Source organism: Neomonachus schauinslandi, chromosome 4 (genome assembly GCF_002201575.2).
Source record: "Neomonachus schauinslandi chromosome 4, ASM220157v2, whole genome shotgun sequence".
Taxonomy (NCBI): domain Eukaryota; kingdom Metazoa; phylum Chordata; class Mammalia; order Carnivora; family Phocidae; genus Neomonachus; species Neomonachus schauinslandi.
This window is the reverse complement of record NC_058406.1, coordinates 89,572,496-89,595,234: the sequence shown is the minus strand read 5'-3', so window position 1 is coordinate 89,595,234 and position 22,739 is coordinate 89,572,496. Positions and strand designations below refer to the sequence as shown.

The 22,739-nt window shown below is 39.9% G+C and overlaps 1 protein-coding gene across 1 annotated transcript in view; it reads left to right on the top strand.

Moving 5' to 3' along the window:
- The window catches only part of LOC110580322 (calcium-binding mitochondrial carrier protein SCaMC-1), a 47,735-nt gene that overhangs the window by 10,720 nt on the left and 14,276 nt on the right, over window positions 1-22,739 (top strand). Inside the window, exons 2-5 of the mRNA XM_021689996.2 lie at window positions 4,100-4,226; window positions 8,241-8,328; window positions 18,274-18,385; window positions 20,152-20,310. Coding sequence (XP_021545671.1) covers window positions 4,100-4,226; window positions 8,241-8,328; window positions 18,274-18,385; window positions 20,152-20,310 — 486 coding nt within the window. The remainder of the gene's footprint in view (window positions 1-4,099; window positions 4,227-8,240; window positions 8,329-18,273; window positions 18,386-20,151; window positions 20,311-22,739) is intronic.

The window sequence follows — 22,739 nt, the reverse complement described above, 5'->3', positions numbered from 1 at the left end:
CCCCCAGGGGTAGCAACCGAGGCTCTGGGCAGAGAGGCCAGACCCCCGGGCGCACGGATGCACCTCGTGCCTCTGCGCTGGAGCCGTGGCGATGGTCCCTCCTCTTCCTGCGCTTTATCTCGCAGAAGGAGCCTGGGGGTCGGGGGGGACATTGCTATCGTAGGTCCCTGCTAACTGGATGTGTGGTGGGCAGGGTCGCCTTCCTCCCTCTCACTTCCACCTCTGTGAGGCTCCGGGGGGCCACAGCGTGGACCACTCCTGCCACCAGAGACATCCCAAATGGACGTCCTCTATGAAGAACTCTTTCGGTACCTGGACCATAATGAGGCTGGGACCCTGGATATCCTTGAGCTTCAGGAAGGCCTGCAGGATATAGGGGGTCCTTGAATTCCTGGAGGAAGGGCAGGTGGGCCTCAGTGGGGCTGTGGTAGGAGAGATGTGGGGGCTGGGAGCCCCGGAGACGCCTTGGGCAGAGATGGGGGAAGCTATATTGACACCTTACCCAGCTTCCCCTGGGGACCCACTATAGCTTTCAGGTTGGTTACCAACATTTTACCATTTGAAGAATAACAACACAGCTAATACTTTTCTCAAGCATTTTTCTTGTTTCCCCTGGCTCTCATAAAATTTCCAAATTCAAATTGCTCTGAAGATGTTGGCTACCACCTTGTTTTGGGGGGTCACCTTGTTCAATGTACTCACCTGTTATTACTAGCCTGGATGGGCATCTAGGCCAATGAGGCTCCCTCCCCACTTTGGGGAACTGGGATAATCACCATATGTGTTATGTGTTTGGGAGTGGGGGCGGGGTGTAGTTGGAAATGGTCTAATATTATCTTTCAGTTGCTGTTCCTGGAAGGAGGGCATTCAGTCTGGTGGCTTGTACCCTGGGGGTCTCGCCAGTTCTGACCTTTCCTCTGAGCATGCCTTCATCAGCACACTTGTAAAGACTGAGCTCGGCATCATTTCCTCTGGGAAGCCCTCTTTTTCCCAGCCTAGATCACAGATTGTGTCTCAGCATGTAATGCCTGATGCATATTTCTATCACTGTATTTCCAAGTTATTTTCTGTTTGGAAATTCTTATTGAATATAATTACTTTCCAATTATATTTGCTCTTTGGATGTTTACAGCAGCAGACTGGGTGGGAGATTCAGGAGAGTGAGGACTGTTGAATGCATTTCATATCATTGGTACTTTGTGCTCAGGAATCTCTTGGCTGAGCTCTGTATGTTAAGATTAAGTAAAGCTCTTCTTACTAGCTGTGGGAGCTTTGGGAGTCTTTACTTTCATCATCCATTCAGTGACTGGGCAGCTGGGTTTTGGGAATGTTCTATATACCAAGTGCTGCAGCTCAGTTTTCTCATTTGTGGTATCAGAGGCCTGGACTGGGTGTTGGCTGTGGACCAGGCCAATCCAAAATGTTATCTCTGTAAAGTTCACTTGGTTTCTGTAATTCCTAGAACAAAAATGGAAGTGGTTTTCTTTTTCTTTTTTATTTGTTTTTTAATTTTTTTGAAGCGTTTTTCTTTCTTTTTTTTTTTTAAAGATTTTATTTATTTATTTTGAGAGAGAGAGAATGAGAGAGAACACATGAGAGGGGATAGGGTCAGAGGGCAAAGCAGACTCCCTGCCGAGCAGGGAGCCCGATGCGGGACTCGATCCCGGGACTCCAGGATCATGACCTGAGCCGAAGGCAGTCGCCTGAGCCACCCAGGCGCCCCAAAGCGTTTTTCTTTTTAAAGCTAAATATCCCTTATGCTTATTATTTATTACTTTTTAAAGGTTTATTCATTTGAGAGAGAGAGACAGAGTGAGCAGAGGGAGAGGGAGACAAGCAGACTCCCCACTGAGTGGGGAGCCCGATGTGGGGTTTGATCCCAGGACCCTGAGATCATGACCTGAGCCGAAAACAAGAGTCAGACCCTTAACTATCTGAGCCACCGAGGTGCCCTACTTTATGTTTATTTAAATGTACTTTATTCTTGTACTTAGATTTCCAAGTGTGACTTGTATTTGTTTATTTGATACAAACTAAACTTTCAAAAGAAATTCTGGTTTATGCCACAAACAAGTTCAGTTCTTTGAAACACATTTCAAAGCAATTTATCAAACAAACTTATCAAAACAATTTGTTGCAAATCTGTCTTTTGTTTTTTAAGAGATGGTGTGAGCCATATAAAGGCTTTGTATACCCCGTGGTGACTGAGGGCTTATATATTAAAACTAAGGAAGAGTTAAATCTGAAGGGCTTTCATCAACCAAACAGAACCTAACATTTCAGGGGAATACTGATGTGGCTTTTCCTCAGGTGACCGTGAAATCTTTAGGGAGTTCTAATGTGAATTTTCTCCCACATGTCTCCAGCTTCCTTAGTAGAAAATTCATTTATATAAATTAAGAATTCATCAGTTAAAAAAAATAGAAATGGTACTTACATTTTGTAATGATAAGAGAGAAAAGATACAACTTTTTATTCTTTTTTTTTTTTTTAAAGATTTTATTTATTTATTTGACAGAGAGAGACACAGCGAGAGAGGGAACACAAGCAGGGGGAGTGGGAGAGGGAGAAGCAGGCTCCCTGCAGAGCAGGGAGCCCGATGTGGGACTCGATCCCAGGACTCCGGGATCATGACCTGAGCCGAAGGCAGTCGCTTAACTGACTGAGCCACCCAGGCGCCCCACAACTTTTTATTCTGATAACAGGTTTTTTGAATGACGTTTTATTTGGCTTTTTACTGTGGGGTGTGAGAGACTGAGTATACAAGTATGGACAATGGTTTGCTCATATTTAAAATTGAACTTTGACCCACAACTTAGAGTAACCTGCTCAGGAAACCAACCCCTTTTCTATAGTAAACAACCCAGGGAACCAACCTGCCATAAATCAGACTTAACAGGAGTCCATATTGCCATCTCTAGAGACAATCCATGAAGCAAAATAATTTCTGTAACAATCAGCCCCAAATGGCCAGAAATTGATTGATACCTGACAATTTCCCTAATTTTTGTCCCCACTTCCAACTTAGGACAACTAGGGAGAGGGAACTAACCAAACACAGGATGCCCCACTTCTCATTAGCCTGCCTACAGCCAAGAGCCACCAGCCAGGGCACACCTGAAGCCTCCCTTTTCCCCACTATAAAGCTTGCTCACCCTTTTGTCTGCCTGCCTTTGAGTCTCAGCCAGAACTGACCACAGCTGACTGCCTTGCTATATACCACGCTCAGAACAAATAGCCTTCGCTTTTCTCATTTGATTGGTCTTCATTTACTTCTACAGAGGAATACAAAAGAACGTTCAAAAGAGAAACCCTAGTCTTTCATATTATTGTAGGTTAGAGTCCTTATTTACCATAAGAAGGTTAAAAAATCAAGCTGTTCAAAGATGGGGTCAGACATGTCTTTTAACTTGCAATTTCCAAAATGATAGTTGTTCCCTGATATTTCTATTGACAAAATATAAACTTCTTAGATGAGACTTTAGTACATTAAATGGGGCCCCAGAATGCTGTGCCATTTTCTCTTGGATTATGCACATCTCGGTATATGTTGAGTAATCAGGATGTAATTTTCAGGTGAATATGATCCTCAATCTATTTTGTGAAAGTAATTAAATAACAGTAATTATTTTCAGTGACAATACAAATGTATTTGCTTTTATTTATTTATTTATTTATTTATTTATTTATTTATTTATTTATTTATGAGAGAGAGAGAGAGAGAGAATGTGCCTGGGTTGCGGGAGGGGGTAGTGGCTGAAGGAGAGGCAGAGAGAGAATCTTGAACAGGCTCCCTGCCCATTGCTGAGCCCCATGCGGGGCTTGATCTCATGGCCCTGTGATCATGACCTGAGCCAAAATCAAGAGTCCCAGGATTAACTGACTGAGCTATCCAGGCACCTCAGGAAATATATTGTTTTAGACATCTAAATCCCATGCTAGGTCAAGTGTATGTTTTTTATCTTGGAGTTTATAAAATGCATGTCTTACAGGAGAACAGCCAGTCAGGCTGCTCGAAGTGTAAGTATGTCCAAATAATTTAGTAGTTTAAAAAATAATAATTAATTTAAATAATTTTTAAAAATCTCCTTTTTTATAGAAAATCTTTACTACTGGTGATATCAACAAAGATGGGAAGCTGGATTTTGAAGAATTTATGAAGTACCTTAAAGACCATGAGAAAAAAATGAAATTGGCGTTTAAGAGTTTGGACAAAAATAATGATGGTATGTCTTTATTTTGTATTCATCACCAGCTATGAAGAAGCACCTGTCCTATTTCCAAAAGTGTAAAACAATATGTATTTAGTCTCTCTTTTTTTGGAAAATAATTATTAGTAGTTTTAGTACTTGTTTTTCATAGTAATATGATTTTTCTGTAGAATTTATGTTTTTAGTGAAGAAAACCTACGCATAGCCTTGTCTACTGAATTAAAATCTGTGAATAGGGCTGTGTATATATGTTCACTATAGAATATTGTGCTGATTGGACTTATAGGTTAAAAATAATAACTATGTTTCCTTGTTCTCTGGGCAAGAGATATTTATTTTTGTTCATATATAGGCACAATGTAAAATTTAAAAAACTTTCAGATTATCTTAGATTTAATAATTTTTTTGAAAGAATTACTTTAGGGCAAGTACTCTGATCATGAAAATTGGGAGAAAAAGATAAATATTTCAAATATGTGTCTTTTTTTTTTTTTTAATTAAGTAAACTCTACCCCCAATGTGGCGCTTGAACTTACCACTCTGAGGTCAAGAGTCACATGCTCTACTAACTGAGCCAGTCAGGCACCACTAAATATGTATCTTCTGATGGGGATTATGATTTCACGATTTAGATTAATAAAGTTAGAGTCCCAGTGAGTAGAGCAAAAAGCAAGTGCCACAGTAGGAGAAAGGGAGGAGTAATGAAACCCTTATCACTAGAGGTGGCCTTTGATAGGAAGTGGGAATTTATTTTTAAAAACTATAATGCATACAAAACTTAATTAAAAGATAATAAAAAAACTAAAATGCATCCTCAAATCCCTCCCTGTATAGGAACAGTCAGGGCCGTTCCATTCACAGACTTGGTATTCAAGGAACAAACAAATAGGGGCAACTGGGGGGCTCAGATGGTTAGGCGTCTGCCTTCAGCTCAGGTCATGATCCCAGGGTCCTGGGATCGAGCCCCGCATTGGGCTCCTGGCTCAGCGGGGAGCCTGCTTCTCCCTCTCTCCCTGCTCATCTCTCTCTCTCTCTCTGTATCTCTTTGTCTCAAATGAATAAATAAAATCTTAAAAAAAAAAAGAAACAAACAAATGGATTGAGGAAAAAGTATGGTTCATACCTGGGGCGGGCAAATTTTTTTTGTAAAAGGCCAGATAGTAAATATTTTAGCTTTGTGGGCCGTGTGGTCTCAGTTGTAGCTACTCATCTCTGCTGTCATAGTTCACACTTGATCTTAGCCAAAAGGCCGAGAAGTGATCTGCTATCATAGTTCAAAAACAGCCATAAACAATATGTGCATGAATAAACATGGCTGTGTTCCAATAAAACTTTATTTATAAAAGCAGGCAACAGACCTTATTTGGCCAGTAGGTCATAGTTTGTTGGCCCCTTGTTTATACTGAATAAAGAACTTTAACTTTAGTTAGGTATAAAGCAAATTTCTTCAAACAACTAAACCCTTTGAATGGATTTGATGATGCTTTCAGTCTGTGATACTCATCCAGGAAGTTGAGTTTGTAGTGGAAAGTAGTGCTATTCAAACATTTGTTACCTCCTAGAAGCCTTATACTACATGCCTCCAAGTTTAGCCTTAGTCCAATCTTCTAGCAAAATGCAGTTTTTTTTTTTTTTAACATTTTATTTATTTGATAGAGACAGTGAGAGAGGGAACACAAGCAGGGGGAGTGGGAGAGGGGGGAGTAGGCTTCCCGCTGAGCAGGGAGCCCAGTGTGGAACTCGATCCCAGGACCCTGGGATCATGGGATCATGACCTGAGCCAAAGGCAGACGCTTAACGACTGAGCCCCCCAGGCGCCCCACAAAATGCAGTTCTTACAACCAGCTTTGCTTTTCTGCAAACTTTCATCCTATCTTGAGCCCACTACAGCTCAGTCACGTAGTAGGACTGTGTAGTGTGGAGGCAGGCAGTAGCTGGGAGATGGAGCCACCTCAGGGGCATCTGCCAGCTAAGCAGAGGTGGGTCATCCTGGTATGTAAGTTGTGCCTGTATCAGTTGTCCCTTTCAGAAAATTCTACATGAACCAGAGGAAATAATTGAAGGTGAAATTCTGTGATACATTTGTAGTAAATGAAAACAGTTTTTACTTAATTTATCTTGTTTGTAGATTTTCAAACAGTTTCTCATTATAAATTCATATTTTTGTGTTTCAGACTTCTTCAAGCAAAGCATAAACAGTCTTTCCTCCTTATTTGTGGATTGTGTATTTGAGAATTTGCCTACTTGCTAAAATTTAACCGCAAAAGTAACTCCAAAATCAGTGCTTGCGGCATTTTGGCAGTCCTTCATGGGCTTGACTTCATTTGCTTGGCGAGCACATTTCTTGCTGAGACCGAAGTAAATGATGCTCTGCTTTCTTGTTTGAGCTCTCATACTGTAAACAGGTGTCCTTCTGCAGTCCACTTAGCGCCATGTTTCTTGCATTTTTGTGCTTTTTGTTGGTGGTTTTGCTGTTGACAATGGCTCCCAACCATAGTGCTGAAGTGCTGTCTGGCATTCCTAAATGCAAGAAGATATACTTCATTCAGGCATGAGTTGTAGTATTATTGGCCATGAGTTCAATGTTATAGAATCAACACTCTAGGGCGCCTGGGTGGCTCAGTTGGTTAAGCGACTGACTTCGGCTCAGGTCATGATCCTGGAGTCCCAGGATCGAGTCCCGCATCGGGCTCCCTGCTCGGCAGGGAGTCTGCTTCTCCCTCTGACCCTCCCCCCTCTCATGCTCTCTCTCAAATAAATAAATAAAATCTTTAAAAAAAAAAAGAATCAACACTCTAATATGGTATTGTATAGTATTTATACATACCTATAACAAGGTTTTATACCGACAAGGTTTTATATTGATTGGTCGATGAATACGTTGTGACCAGAGGCTCAAGGAACCTAACCCTGTATTCCCCATAAGAACAATGGTTTGATAATTCAGGGTTCATAGTGACCTTGTAGAACATAATTACCAAGAATAATGAGAATTGACTGTATTTCTTTAAGAGTGCAATTATAATGGAGAATATTCAGAATGGCATTTAAGGAATTTCATTGCTAAACAAATTGATCCCTCTAACAGTTTTTTGCATTATGCAGAATCTCATGTTTCTCTTTTCTTCTCCCCAGGAAAATTCTTTCCAAATCCTGGGATTTCTTCAGAGTCCTTCTCTTAAATGAAGTCTTTGCTTTCACAACTAACAGTAATTTTTGTCCGCCTCTTTTCCTGGCGAACTTTGCCATTAATACTGTTTGGCAGCAGACCCTCTCGTGCTTTGTTTGGTTTCCTCCTATTTCATGCATATTGGTCTTGGGGTCATGAGTCTGTGAGCTGCTTGAGGGAAATGCAGTATTTATGACTCCCATTTATTGCTTCTATTTTCTCTTTCTTCCTCTCTTCTGTTTCATCTCGTTCTATCTACAAACATGCACTAATTTCTCTAATAATAATAACCTTCCCTCTTCCATTGTCCTACCATCCCCGCTTTCTTTATTTTTATTGCCACATTTCTCAAAAGAATAGTCCCCACTCTTTGGCTTCTTTTAGTTATTTTCTACTTCCTTTTAACCCCGTGCAACACATCTTTACATGTATGAAAATTGCCTAGTCATTTATTAAAATCTAGAAATGCATACGTGTGAAATTAATTGATCCTAGCCTAATGGAATTTACTTTGGAATCAGAGTGTCTTGATTTGAGTCTCAGTCCTGCTGCTTAATGTTGTTACTTGGTAAGGCCACATAAGCTCTCAGTCCCTTCTTTAGATGGATTATTATTATTTACCGATGAGACTTCATGATTTCTGAATGAGATAACATCTGTGTACTTGTTTAGTGTATTTGTTAAACTTTGAGTTGGTGTTACAGTATGTATTTAAGCAAATCTGTAACTCACCTAGAGTCATAATTTTGCCTTAACGAGTCCAACGCTTTCCCTTACAAAATGAGAGTTTTGAAATTCAGGATTTCTAAGATCCTTATCCGTTCTGAATCTGAGTTTATGCTCTTTTTCATTTTTTAAAGGAGTAATTGAGGCTTCCGAAATTGTCCAGTCTCTCCAGATACTAGGTCTAACTGTTTCTGAACAGCAAGCAGAGTTGATTCTTCAGAGGTAAGCTTTTTATCTTACTGGCAATCGTGGGCTTTCTTTGACGTTAATTTTCATATCTCGTATTCAAGATCTTCATTTTAAGTATAGCTGAAAACTCTCTACACCTTAACCATTCCTCATTATGTGTGTTCAGTATCTGTCTTCCTTTTTGTTTTGTATGTACATATTTAAGGTGTAGGAGTGGGAAGCGTAAGCTCAGATTGGATTCTCTCTTGCAAGGAAGGCCCCTGGGGCAGTGGAATGGCAGTGAGGTGTTCATAGAGAAGGAGCCTAGGCATTTTCGTGCTGCCATTTTTCCCATTTTGTTTCTAAGGTGATAATGGAACTCATTGTTGCAAGATAAGATGTTTAGCAGATTCATCACATTATTTAACCTACATGTCACTGGATAAGTGGGAAATTCCAAAGGTTCACAAAGAAATACCAATTTAAACTCTCAGAAAATGGAGATGGCAATTTGAACATTATTGCCCAGGGTAATCAATTCAGCTGTTTAGTGAGTCAGACCTTTACAGCCTTAATGTTTTATTTCACAGGATAGAGCAATAATCTCTAAAGTCTCAGTGCCCTTGAAGACTCTTCTATTACAAACACACCATAGGGACTAGTTAATTTTTTTTGTGATAACGGAAAACAGAAAAGGGTGCTTATATTATATTCCTGTGAATGCTTTCAGTTTTTGACATTATCTAAAAAGTTTCTGCTAAATGGCTTTATTGTTGAGTTTATCTCCTTTTATATCTGTACCAGTAGCATTTTCCTCCTTTCTTTCTGTTCAGAATTTCTTTTAAAAGCAGCCACTCAACAGGAGGGCCCAAGTCTCCAAGCTTGGGCATGATGTTGCTATTGTTAACACTGGATGAGGAAGGCTTTCCTGAGGAGATGAAAAACTAAAAAAATGAAAAGGGGTAAACCGGATTTTGACAGTGGGGTATGGGGCATGTAATATTCTGTTGCTGAAGTCATTCTTCCAGGGAATTGAAGGTTTGTTTGTTTTTTTAATTTTATTTTATTATGTTAGTCACCATACAGTATCTCATTAATTTTTGGTATATGTGCTGCCGAAGCGAGCACCCTCATTAATTTTTGATGTAGTGTTCCGTGATTCATTGTTTGCGTATAACACCCAGTGCTCCATGCAATACGTGCCCTCCTTAATACCCATCACTGGGCTACCCTATCCCCCCAACCCCCTCCCCTCTAGAATCCTCAGTTTCTCGGAGTCCCTAGTCTCTCATGGTTCATCTCCCCCTCCGATTTCCCCCCCTTCATTTTTCCCTTCCTTCTCCTAATGTCCTCCATGCTATTCCTTATGTTCCACAAAGTGAAACAAATAATCAAGTCAAAAAATGGGCAGAAGACATGAACAGACACTTCTCAAAAGAAGACATACAGATGGCTAACAGACACATGAAAAAATGTTCATCATCATTAGCCATCAGGGAAATTCAAATCAAAACCACACTGAGGGGCGCCTGGGTGGTGCAGTCGGTTGAGCGCCTCCCTTAGGCTCAGGTCGTGATCCCAGGGTCCTGGGGTCGAGCCCCGCATCAGGATCCCTGCTCGGCGGAGAGCCTCCTTCTCCCTCTCCCACTCCCCCGCTTGTGTTCCCTCTCTCACTGTCTCTTTCTCTCTGTCAAATAAATCAATCTTAAAAAAAAAAAAAAAACCACCACACTGAGATATCACTGTATACCAGTTAAAATGGCAAAAATTGACAAGGCAAGAACAACAAATGTTGGAGAGGTTGTGGAGAAAGGGGAACCCTCTTACACTGTTGGTGGGAATGCAAGTTGGTGCAGCCGCTTTGGAAAAGAGTGTGGAGGTACCTCAAAAAATTAAAAATAGAGCTACCCTATGACTCAGCAATTGCACTACTGGGTATTTACCCCAAAGACACAGATGTAGTGAAAAGAAGGGCCATATGCACCCCAATGTTCATAGCAGCAATGCCCACAATAGCCAAACTGTGGAAAGAGCCGAGATGCCCTTCAACAGATGAATGGATAAAGAAGATGTGGTACATATACACAATGGAATATTATTCAGCCATCAGAAAGGATGAATACCCAACTTTTGCATCAACATGGATGGGACTGGAGGAGATTATGCTAAGTGAAATAAGTCATTGGCTTTTAGTATATTCACGGACTTGTGTAACTATCACCATTACTTAATTTTGGAGCATTTTCATCACCCCAAAAAGTAACCTGGTACCCATTAGCAGTCACTCCTTATTCCTCCTCTGCAAGCCCCCAGCAACCACTGACCTACATTTTGTCTCTTCTGATTTGTCTGTTCTGGACATTTCACAAAAAAATGGAATCCTACAGCATGTGGCCTTTTGGGTCTGGCTTTTTTCACTTAGCATGATATCTTCAAAGTTCATGCATTTGTAGCATGTATCAGTACTTCATTCCTTTTTTAGACCAAGTCACATTCCATTGTAGGGATATATCATACTTTGTTTATCCATTCATCAGTAGATAGGCATTTGGTTGTTTCCATTTTTTGGCTATTATGAATAATTCATGTACAAGTTTTTGTGTGAACATATGTTTTCAGTTCTCTTGGGTATATACCTAGAGGTGGAATGACTCGATTATATGATAACTCTATGTTTAACATTTTGAGGAACTGCCAGACTGTTTTTGAAAGTGACTGCATCATTTTATAATTCCAACAGCCATGTATGAGGGTTTTAGTTTCTCCACATCCTCCCAACACTTGTTATTTGTTGTCTTTTGCTTTTTACCATCTACGTGGGTATAATGTATCTCATTATTGTTTTGATTTGTATTTCCCTGATGGCTAATAAATTGTATATTCTTTTACACTTTTGGGTTATTATTATTATTAGCATTTATGATGCTTCATCAAAAATACTAGAATATGTTTATACTGGAAAAACCTCCGTTTTCCTTTCTCTGTGTGTCTTCTTTACTAACACAGAAAACACTTCACTTCTGACACCTCTGGTCACCAAATGTGTGGATTCCCCCGCCCCCCCTGCCCCACAATAGGCAATTATCTGTGACATTATCCCTGGTACCCTACAATTTAGCTTAATTCTAATACTATCTGCCCAGAGATAGTATCAGATCCCATAGGTTAAGGGCTCAGTCCCACAAGACTCCTCCCCAGTTCGATGCCAATCACAAATAGTAGGTCCCCATGTTACCCTCAGTTTCTGTCTGACTTGGCTACACATTGGAGGTTCCCAAGACCTCCTTCTTCAGAGCAGCTTACAGAACTCAGGGAAATATTTACTTACATCTTCCAGTTTATTAAAGGATATGATGAAGGGTACAGATGAATAGCCAGATAAAGAGATACGTAAGGTGAGGTCTGGGAGGGTCCCAAGCACATGAGCTTCTGTCCCTGTGGAGTTGGGGTGTGTTACCCTCCTGCTATGGATGTGTTCACTGACGTGAAAGTTCTCTGAACCCATACTTTGGGGGATTTTATGGGGGCTTCCTCACATAAGCATGTTCAATTATTAACTCTATTGTAAACCTCTCTCCCCTCTCTGGAGAAATCGGAGTGGGGGACTGAATATTCTTTTTTTTTTTTTTGAAGACACATTTATTCAGTGTCATGATCAGACTATTACATTTAGCAATCAACAGCATGGGTGCAAAAAAAAAACAAAAACCCCAAACTACATTAAAACCCTTTGTTGGAATGCTTTACACTTTCCACAGAACAGAAACTAAAATAACCTGTTATACAATTAGTCACAAATACAGTCCTCAAGTTTTTTGCCCATACACATGTGTATTGTCTAAAACATGTCGTCTTTGTAGCAGCTAGGCCCTGCCCCCACTGTGCTTGGCTGAGTTCACAAATCTGTTGTAACCTGTAGCTTCCCTGTCACTTCTCTGGCTCTCCTCTCCTGCTAAGCCTTGTTTCCTGGCAGTCATGAAAACCTCCTGCCACTGTCATAGCTACGGCTGCTGCTGGAACCACCACAGCCACCTTGGTTTCGTGGTTTGGCAAAGTATTGGCCTCCACCACCATAGGGGCCAGAGCTTCTGCCTCCAAATATTTCCTCCTTTCATGGGTCCAAAGTTTGAGGATTGATTGTTGTAGTTGCCAAAATCATTATAGCTTTCGCCACCTCCAAAGTTGCTTCCATCATTACCAGATCCGTGATAGCCATCCCCTCTGCCACCACATCCACCACCACCTCGACTGCCACCAAAGCCACCTCGACCGCTGAAGTTCCCTCCATGACCAAAGTTGTCATTCCTACCAAAACCACCTCCACGACCACCACCAAAGTTTCCAGAACCACTTTGACTTCTTTGGCTGGATGAAGCCCTAGCCATCTCTTGCTTAGTAAAAGCGGCTTACAGAACTCAGGGAAATATTTACTTACATTTTCCAGTTTATTAAAGGATATGATGAAGAGCTAGGCATGTCTGTGGACAATGCTTCCACCATGTTTCTTTCAGTTCTTTGAATTCTCTAAGAGTCATTTCCAACTTTGGAGCACTTGGAGTTCTTTCTGCTTAAGGGACTAAACCTCTCCCCTCCCCTATCCTTTATTAGCCTTCAGTTTTCACCTCAGAGAGAGCTATGCTGTCTAAATCTGCCCCCTTCCACCCTACAGCGGTTTTCTTTATTTGTGTGACTTGTTTCTCTGCTCTGTGGTTCTTTCTTTCTTTCTTTCTTTCTTTCTTTCTTTCTTTCTTTGAGACAGAGAATGAGAGAGAGAGAGCACATGAGAGGGGGGAGGGTCAGAGGCAGAAGCAGGCTCCCTGCCGAGCAGGGAGCCCGATGCGGGACTCGATCCCGGGACTCCAGGATCATGACCTGAGCCGAAGGCAGTCGCTTAACCAACTGAGCCACCCAGGTGCCCTGCTCTGTGGTTCTTACAGGTGGTAACCATGAGCTTATTTCTATAGCTTAGTGGTTAGAAGTACAGTTTCTGAAGTTAGAATGCCTGGCTTGAAATGAAATACTTAATTCTACTCCACTTACCAGGCCTGTGATCCAGGACAAAATACTTAGCCTTTCTCTGTGTATAAAATGGAGACAATAGAAAGTATATAGGATTGTTTTCAGGATTAAATAAATTTGCTTGCGAAGTGCTTAGAACAATGCCTAGCAAAGGCTCAGTGAATATTAGCTATTAGTTGCTATTGTTTAGTGCCTGTTTTTCCTACTACACTAAGCTTCGAGGGCACAGACCACTTCTGTCCTGTTAACTGTTACATACTCAGCACCTTGTAATCATGTGCCCTCAGAAAATATTGAAGAATGTGTTGAAGAATGAGTAGAAGTTATCCTAGTGAAAAAGGGTGAGGGGCAGGACATTCTAGATAGAGGGAAAGACACGTTCAGACATGGAAGCATGTTGTGAAGGGCACATTCGGGCAATGGTCAGGCACTGTTTCTCAGAATGCTCTCTAGACCACTGGTGGTCTGTCTCTTAGCTGGTGGTCCATGAGCTGTTTGCGTGGTCCATCGGAGACAGCCATGAATGTAATATTAATGACCAATTTGTAGGATTTAAGAAAAAGGACAGCTGAAATAGTAGATGAGAAGAGTGAGTCAGGAGAGAATAATTTATTTCACACTGTCCTAAGATTCTTATTCAGGAGAAGGAGGTAAAATAATAACTTTAGATTTTGTTGTTATGTGTACATGGTAAAATTTCAGGGTAAACTGCTGAAAGTCTAGGAATTGAGTATATAACTTCTAAACCAGTAAGGGGAAAAATAGAATAAGAAAATCAACAAGCACAAAATTCAGGCCTTCCAACAAAGTAAAGAAAGGAGGAAAACAATCAAAGAAAAAAATGAGACAAATAGAAAGCAGAAGATAGGATGGGAGAAATAAGTTCAAACCCCACCAAGATGTGCCCTGAAATAATGTTAGGTCCTGTTTTCCTTTCACCTCCATTCCCAAATGGGACAGGTTAAATAAAGTTATTATCTTTTTGGGGGGTGTGGGGTAGGAGAGAAGAGTAAGTTAGGAGGTTATTGCTTCTGGCCAGCCAGGATTTTCTCAGTTTAGTGTACAATCTGATGGGGACAAAGAATTTCAATATTTTCATAGTATTGTGACAGAATATACTAATTGAAAAATATTATTAACAATGAAAAAGGGAAAGGAGAAAAATACTAACTTCACAGTGGTGTGAAACTATGTTACATTTTTTTTATGATCCCTACTTATAGTGGACTTTTAATGTCTCTCAAAATAGAAACAAGATTTGCTAGAACACAGAGATAGTCAGATGAAAGAAAAAGGAAAACAAAATCCTACAAACTAAAAGCAAGCTGAAGTAGCTAATTAATATCGGATAAAATTATAAGGTAAAAAACATTCATGGGAAATGAAGTGTCACCACATTTAAAATTCACCACAAAGAGATGCCTGGATGGCTCAGTCTGTTAAGTGTCTGCCTTTGGCTCAGGTCATGATCCTGGGGTCCTGGGACCGAGCCCTGCATCGGGCTCCCTGCTCAGCGGGGAGCCTGCTTCTCCCTCTCCTGCTCCCCCTGCTTGTGTTCCCTCTCTCGCTGTCTCTTTCTGTCAAATAAATAAATAATCTTAAAAAAATAAAAAATAAATAAATAAAATCTTAAAAGTCACCCCAAAGACACAAAATTTTTAAGTTGGGTGATAGAATTCCAGGGATAAATTGACAGATTTTTTATAGTAGTGAGAAATTTTAACATATATCTTCCTATACTTGTTAGATCAAGCTGAGAAAAAACTTAGTCAAGATGGAGAGAAATGAATAAGCTTGACTTAATGGGCATACAATGGAACCTTGTACCAAAAAACCAGAAAAGATTTTTTTTCTCATGTACTTATAGCATGTATAAAAATTGATTTTATAGTAGACCATAAAGCCAGGCTTAACACATTTCAAATAATTGGTATCACAGAGACCATTTTCTTTGACCATATATATTAATTTAGAAGTTAATAGTGGAAGTAAGTTCTAAAAATACATTGGTTTTGGATATGATACACACTTCTCAATAATTTTTGGGTCAAAGAGGAAATCATAGTAGACATTCAAGGATACTTTGACTTGAAAGAATATCACACATGAAAGCTTTTGAGATATAGCTAAAGTGGTACGTAGGGGGAATTTTATGGCTTTAAAGCTTGTATTAGAGAAGAATTAAGGGGTGCACAGGCTGCCAGGCCAGAGCAATGAGTGAGACCAAGATCATCTACCACCTGGATGGGCAGGAGACACTGCCCCTGCTCGCCAAGTGTGTCACCTTGGCAGACTTGAAGGGCATTCTGCAGCGACCCGGCTGTATATTCTTCTTCAAGTCTATGGACCACGGTTTTGGAGTGGTGAAGGAGGAGGTGTGGGATGACAATGCCTAGCTGAGGGTGCTGTCCATTGAGGGCTGCACCCAGAGCCAGCTCCCTTCTGTGCTGACAACCCACCGGAACTGCCACTGCCCATGGAGCGCACAGGAGGCATTGGGGACTCCTGGCCCTGTCCTTCCACCCTTGTGCCGGTGGGGGCATATGACTCACACCTGTCCATCCACACGGATGTGGCCGCCACCGTCAAAGCCATGGCCTCCTCTGAATCTGCGCTGGAGGTCGGTGGCCGCATGTGACTCAAGATCACCGTCCCCAGTGTTTTTGTTGGCTTGGATGTGGTGGACTTGCTGTACCACAATGTGGAAGGCTTAACTGATTGGCAGGAGGCCAGCAAGTATGCTAGCAGCCTCTGGAAGCAGCTTCATCCACGATCAAGAAGGTCACCTTCTCTGAGCAGTGCTTCTACATCTTCAGAGCCCTTTGTGGCACCATGGCTAACGTGTCCCTCCACAATCGCGATGGCTTCCATGGCACCTCTACCAGGACACACTGGCCCCTTTGCCACACCCGGGGGCCACCCCTTGGTCCAAGGCTTTCCCTTACCAGTACCTGCTGCCCCCACGCCCCTACAACCTGTGCCTGGGCTTCCCAGAGCTGGGGTACAGCTATGGCGGGGGCAGTGCCTGCCCTCAGCACAGTGAAGGCAGCTGGAGCAGAGGCTCCAACTGTAGTGACAGTGACCGGCAGAAGGGGAAGGACCCGAAGGCCAGGGACTTGAAGTTGAGCGGCAATGGCAATGAGTGGGACCACACAACCCACAGTAGCCTGGTATCTGGGGTTTGTCACACAAGAGAAGTAGCTTTGCAGATCACTTTGCAGAAGAGAAGAGACTATGCACTACGTGCTGCTAATGCCTCTGGTTATCCATGCAGACGGAAATGAAACTGGGTACCTATCTCACACCATATGTAAAAATCAACCTAAATGTGGAAGTTAAACTATCATACTTGTAGGCGAAGAAAAGGAAATGTCTTTACCTCAGTGTAGGGAAGGAATTATCTGAAAAAAAAAAAAAAAGACATGAAAGGCAGTAACATAAATGAAAAGATCGATACATTCAGCTGTATTAAAATTAAGAGCATCTATTCACAGATAGCATAAACAAAGTGAAAAGACAAAGGTATTTGCTAATGTATAACTTGAAGTATTAGAATCAACTATATAAAGAACTATACATATAAAAGAAAAAGATACCCAACCCATTAAAAAAATGGGCAAAAGACACAAATAGGCATTTCACACAAGGGGAAACATGAATAGCAAGTGAATATGATAAGGGATGTTCAACCTCATTGGTGATTTGAAGAGAAATGCAATTTAAACCCACAGACTATTTTATATAAGACGTTTGTGAGTGTTCTGTGGCTTTAAGCTACGGAATTTAGAATTTGTTTATTCATTCAGTAAATATTCTCTCTGCCAGGCACTGTTCTAAACACTTGGGTCATCTCAGTGATCAAAATCAACAAAAATCCTTGCCCTGTGGAAGATGCTCATGAATGCATATATGGGAGATTGAGGGGTAGGGTCAGATGATGAACAATTGCATTAAAATAGAAAACAGTGATAAAAATAGAGCTCTAAATATTGCAACCCAGAATAATGTTATAACTAGGGCTCTCATGTGAGATGTTAATACCCATGTGCTAAGACCAATTAATGTTTGTGTAACTTCACAAGTATGCAGATCAAAATTAAAATTGGCACCAGAAAACATGATAATATTAATACCTGAAAATTGCATTTGATTTGACTGCCATCTTAATGTATCATTTTCATACGAATTATTGATAAATATAAGGTTTGAAGGAGACACCCAAACTTTTTTTTCAGGGACAGTCATTCAACAAATAAGTGAACACCTTCTTTGCGCCAGCCACTTTAGGTCCTGGGTATAGATAGTGAACAAAACAATCAAAATCCCGGCACGGTTCAGAATTGATCTTGGGAAAAAACTGGTCAAATAGTACACTACCAAGAAACTTGTAAATCAGGCAAAAAGTTAATGAAAAATATCTAAGGCTAGAGTATATTAATGTTAAATGTTGAAGATGAGGTACCAGGATTTCTTAAGACTCAAAAGGCCTAGTCACCAAGTTAGATTTTTTTTTTTTTTACAATTACTGCTAATTTTCTTAGCTTTGAGGAGGTTGGAGAAGGAAATTGATAGAATATTTTGAGTATATTCCAAAATCACATCCAAATGTTAGAACATTAAGAAATATCTTCCTGAGCCAATGCAAGAAAAAAATGGGTCATAAATCCATTCATTACTACCTCCCAGTATTCAATCCTCCAGCTTTAGTGCTTGATAGCTCATTGATTAGAGTTTGACACAATGCCAAAAGTAGTCTTTAGTGAGATCTCTCTGTGACTTTGGGGTCCTTCTTCACCTAAATGATTAAAACTAATAGAACATCAAAAGCTTGCTGCCATTTCCAACAACCTATTACTGTGAATTGGGATCTTTTCATAAGACCGTTGAGTTGGAGAATAAACTGTCATTCTGCAAAATGGCCAATAATGTTTTACTTATAAATTTTATTTTGTTTTTTAATTAGCTTCTTTTTATTTTCAGTATTGATGCTGATGGGACAATGACAGTAGACTGGAATGAATGGAGGGACTATTTCTTATTTAATCCTGTTACAGACATTGAGGAAATTATCCGTTTCTGGAAACATTCTACTGTAAGTATGCTGTGTGTATTACATTATACTTACTTGTAAGCCATAGTTATTTATTACATGAGAACACTGTAACACTTACAGGCCAGGGCGCCCAATTCCCAATAGCTCCTTAACTTGTAGAGTTCTGCTTATTCTATTAGGTATATATTCAGAATATCATAAAAAAAAAACCAAACCCTGAGGCTGCATAAACATTGCAAATGTGGTACACATTTTTGCCATTCTCAATACTTGGAGGAGATACTGCCTTCCAAAAATCTTATGAAGATGAGCAGCCCAGCTTTTATTGCATTTAAGTATTTTGCCAAGAGAAGTGTGAAAATCAGGGGTTTTTACTTTTTATAGATATACATTGTTTAAATAATCTCAGAACCTCATGATTGCTGAGATTCTATTTCCTTGGCCATGAATGATGGCCAGACATGACTTCTGAAACTTTTGCTTGTTTTGTCAACTGTCTAGATTTATCTCTGGGATAAGGTACTTATAATAACAATATTTGAAGGTTAAAACACCTTTGGCTCTTTTGTTTAGCAGTTCACACCTGTCTGTATTTCTCAAAACTTTCAAATTTTAATGAAATTTCATTAATATTCTGCTAACATACACTGGTGTAAATAAAGGTCAGTTTATTGTGCCATCTGCTCCCGAAACCAATGGGAATTCTTGGAGGGAATTTTAATTTTCCTAGTGGGCTTGTCTGCTCTGCTTATTCATGGATTTCAATAAGTTTTATACATAGTAAATGAAGCCTAGAGGTCACATTGCCGCTAGTAACAATGCCTAAACTTAAATAGAGCATTGTAAAATTATGGTGATGAATGCCTCTTCTATGAGTATAGAATAATATACTATATTAGTAGTTCAGTTGCCTAGATACATTTTCTACTTATGTGAATTTATATTTACATAATCAGACTTTTACTGTACCTTTGGAGATAGTTGTTAACAATTGTGTATTCATTTTATTGATAGTAAAATGAAGAAAGAGGAGGTTATTACTATAGCATAGCCTCTTACCCCTACACTCCTACCTATCAAATCTTTTATAGCAGAATCATTTAGATAATAAAGTTGTAAAAATACTATCATTTTAGAACTCCATTTATCTCAAGTTATATTTGTAATCTATGGTAATGCTTATTGAGTAGATTGGAGGAAGGATTATTTTTAAACAGTACCTCCCTGTTAGCTAAATTTTATAAAGAACCTGTTGCATGTTTTAAATGACAAGTCTATAAAAATATTTATAGGCAGTCTACATAGGAGATGAGTTTTGGGGTGTTCACATATACAGCTTTAATTTAATTTCTATTTACAGGTCCAAGTAAAGCATGTATCATGGTATAAAGAATAACATGGATAGAATTTTGAGATAAAGGGAGTATCTTTGAAGAATTGACAAACTAATTTCTTTCTGTAGCTAAGAAGGATTCCCACCTGATAAACCGCTGACCTTTCATTCTGACTTAGACCAAGAGGAGAAAAGTTACTCTGAATCTATTTAAGAAAGAAAGTTGTAATGTTGGTTTTGTAACTTTGTAATTACCGTCAACTTTCATTTCTTGTGAACTGATCCTGCACTTCATTTAGTGTGACTAGGCTATTTAAAATCATCTGTATGCTCAGATTGGTGTAATATACTTTCTAAGGAATGAAGTTGATCTTCACTGTAAAATAACACATGATTCTTCTCTGAAGCAAACCTTCTGGAGCGATCTATTTTTAATGGAGGGAGTATGGGGATCTTTTTTCCATCTTAACAGGGTATTGACATTGGAGATAGTTTAACTATTCCGGACGAATTCACAGAAGATGAGAAGAAGTCTGGGCAGTGGTGGAGGCAGCTCTTGTCAGGAGGTATTGCGGGCGCTGTCTCTCGGACAAGCACGGCCCCTTTGGACCGTCTGAAAGTCATGATGCAGGTGAGCCTTGTGATCTTGTGTCTCAGCGTCTCCCACATATGCTAAAACGATGAGAAATGTGCCACTTTGAGAAAGAAGTTTTAATATTTCTCCATAATCTTCTTTCCTACATTTAAAAGATTGGTATGAAATCTCTATTGTTACTAACCCTGAATTAAGTCCCTATGAGTATTTCACCAAACCTTAAATTGTGGGTCCATGTGTGTGATGGACTTTTAATCTCTGGCATTCCATGACTTTTCAAATGTTTAATTAAACAAAAAAAGTCTGTATGGATAAGGAAGATGTGGTATATACATACAATGGAATATTATGCAGCCATCAAAAAATGAAATCTTACCATTTGCAACAATGTGGATGGAACTAGAGGGTATTATGCTAAGTGAAATAAGTCAGTCAAAGAAAGACAAGTATATGATCTCACTGATATGAGGAATTTGAGAAACAAGGCAGAGGATCATAGGGGAAGGGAGGGAAAAATTAAACAAGACAAAACCAGAGAGGGAGACAAACCCTAAGACACTCTTAATCTCAGGAAACAAACTGAGGGTTGCTGGAGGGGAGGAAGGTGGAAGGGATGAGGTGGCTGGGTGATGGACATTGGGGAGGGTTTGTGTTGTAGTGAGCATTGGGTATTATATAAGACTGATGAATCACAGGCCTGACGCCTGAAACAAATAATACATTATATTTAATAAAAAATAAATAAAAAGTCTCTAGCCATTATTTTAGGAAATAATATTTTCCTTCTGTTTTATGTACTTTCTCAAAAGTGAGATATTTCCAAAGTTTAGAATCTTGGTACAGGGATATAATTTTTAAAAATATTCTAAAGATGAGGTTAGCAGAAAAGACCTGGATTTATAGACTGACTTTGCTATTTACTAGCAAGATGTGGTCTTGGCTGGTCAGAGTGGAAAGAGAGAGAGAGAAAGGAAAGGAATTGATATTTACTTGGTGCTCATTATGGTAACCCATTTAGCAACCCAGTGAGGTGAGTATTTCATCCTCACATTATCTGTGGAGAACCTGAGGCTCGGAGAAGTAAATAACTTTTCCTTTACAACAATTAGATGAGGAAGGGAGTATCTTTGACTCTAGACCTTGTGGTTCTCACACTGCATGAAACCCCCGAGGTCTCATTTTCCTTCATCCTGCAGTGGGATTAAGAATATCTAACAAGGCTGGTTGGAAGAATTAAATGATGTAAAGTATGTGAAAATGCCGGATACACTGGAACACCCCACTGGAATATAGTAGTTGCTTAAAAAATAGTTTTAGAAGTTGTGTTGTCATACCTATGGTCAACACTTTTTATACCTGTCCTTAGATTTATGTATAAAAAGATTTCTGACGATATTTTAAGCGAGCATCCATTCAGAATGTGCCTAAATCTCAAAATATATTTAGGGGTAAAAATAGTGCTTTAAAGAAAAAGGAGAAGGAATTGGCGCTTGTGTTTTTCTTTAGGAATGATAGCACATTGACTTTGAGAGAGCTTGAATAAGCATTCCTCTTTTTCTTTGTTGTATTTTATTGTGAAGTTTATTTAAAATAAAACGGGTATCTCCAGACTTTATTTCTTGCAAGTTCCGTGGGTTGAGTGGGTGGGGTTTTTCAAAACTACCTTCAGGTTCAGTAATTCAGTAGGGCTCACAGAACACACTAGAAGCTTTAATACTCCTGGTTGTGTTTTATTACAAGGCAAAGTTGCAGATTAAAATCAGCAAAAGAAAGAAGCATATCGGGACAAGTCTGGGACAGTGCCAAATGCAGAGCTTTTGTTGTCTTCTCTCCGTAGAGTCATGATGTGTTACTTTCCTGGCACTGAGGAGTCACAGTATGCACAGTGTTGTAAACAGACCAAGAAAGTTCACCTACGTCTTTGATGTCCAGAGTCTTTTTTTTTTTTTTAATTCTCAGGTTTTAGCTACATATTTTATTTTTTTGAAGATTTTATTTATTTATTTGAGAGAGAGATAGCGACAGAGATAGTGAGAGAGAGCATGAACAGAAAGGAGAGGGAGACGCAGACTTCCCACTGAGCAGGGAGCCCAATGTGGGACTTGATCCCAGGACCCTGGGATCATGACCTGAGCTGAAGGCAGGCGGTTAACTGACTGAGCCACCCAGGCGCCCCTCCGGAGTCTTTATTGCGGATCAACCACACATTGCCCACGTGACTGACTTTTAGTCTTCAGCCCCTCACATCTTGTTTTTCTATTTTTTACAGTAGTCACTCATTTTGTGTGAGCCAAAACAGTCAGAAAAGAGCTGATTTCTTTATGCGTTTTTGCCTTATTGGATTTAATTGTTTTTACATGGAGGCAATTATAAGGTCTAGTGTATTTAAACAGCGATCACATCTGGAGTCTAAACCAAGTACTCACAGGGTGAGGCATTCATGTTGCCATGAGTCTATTGCCTAC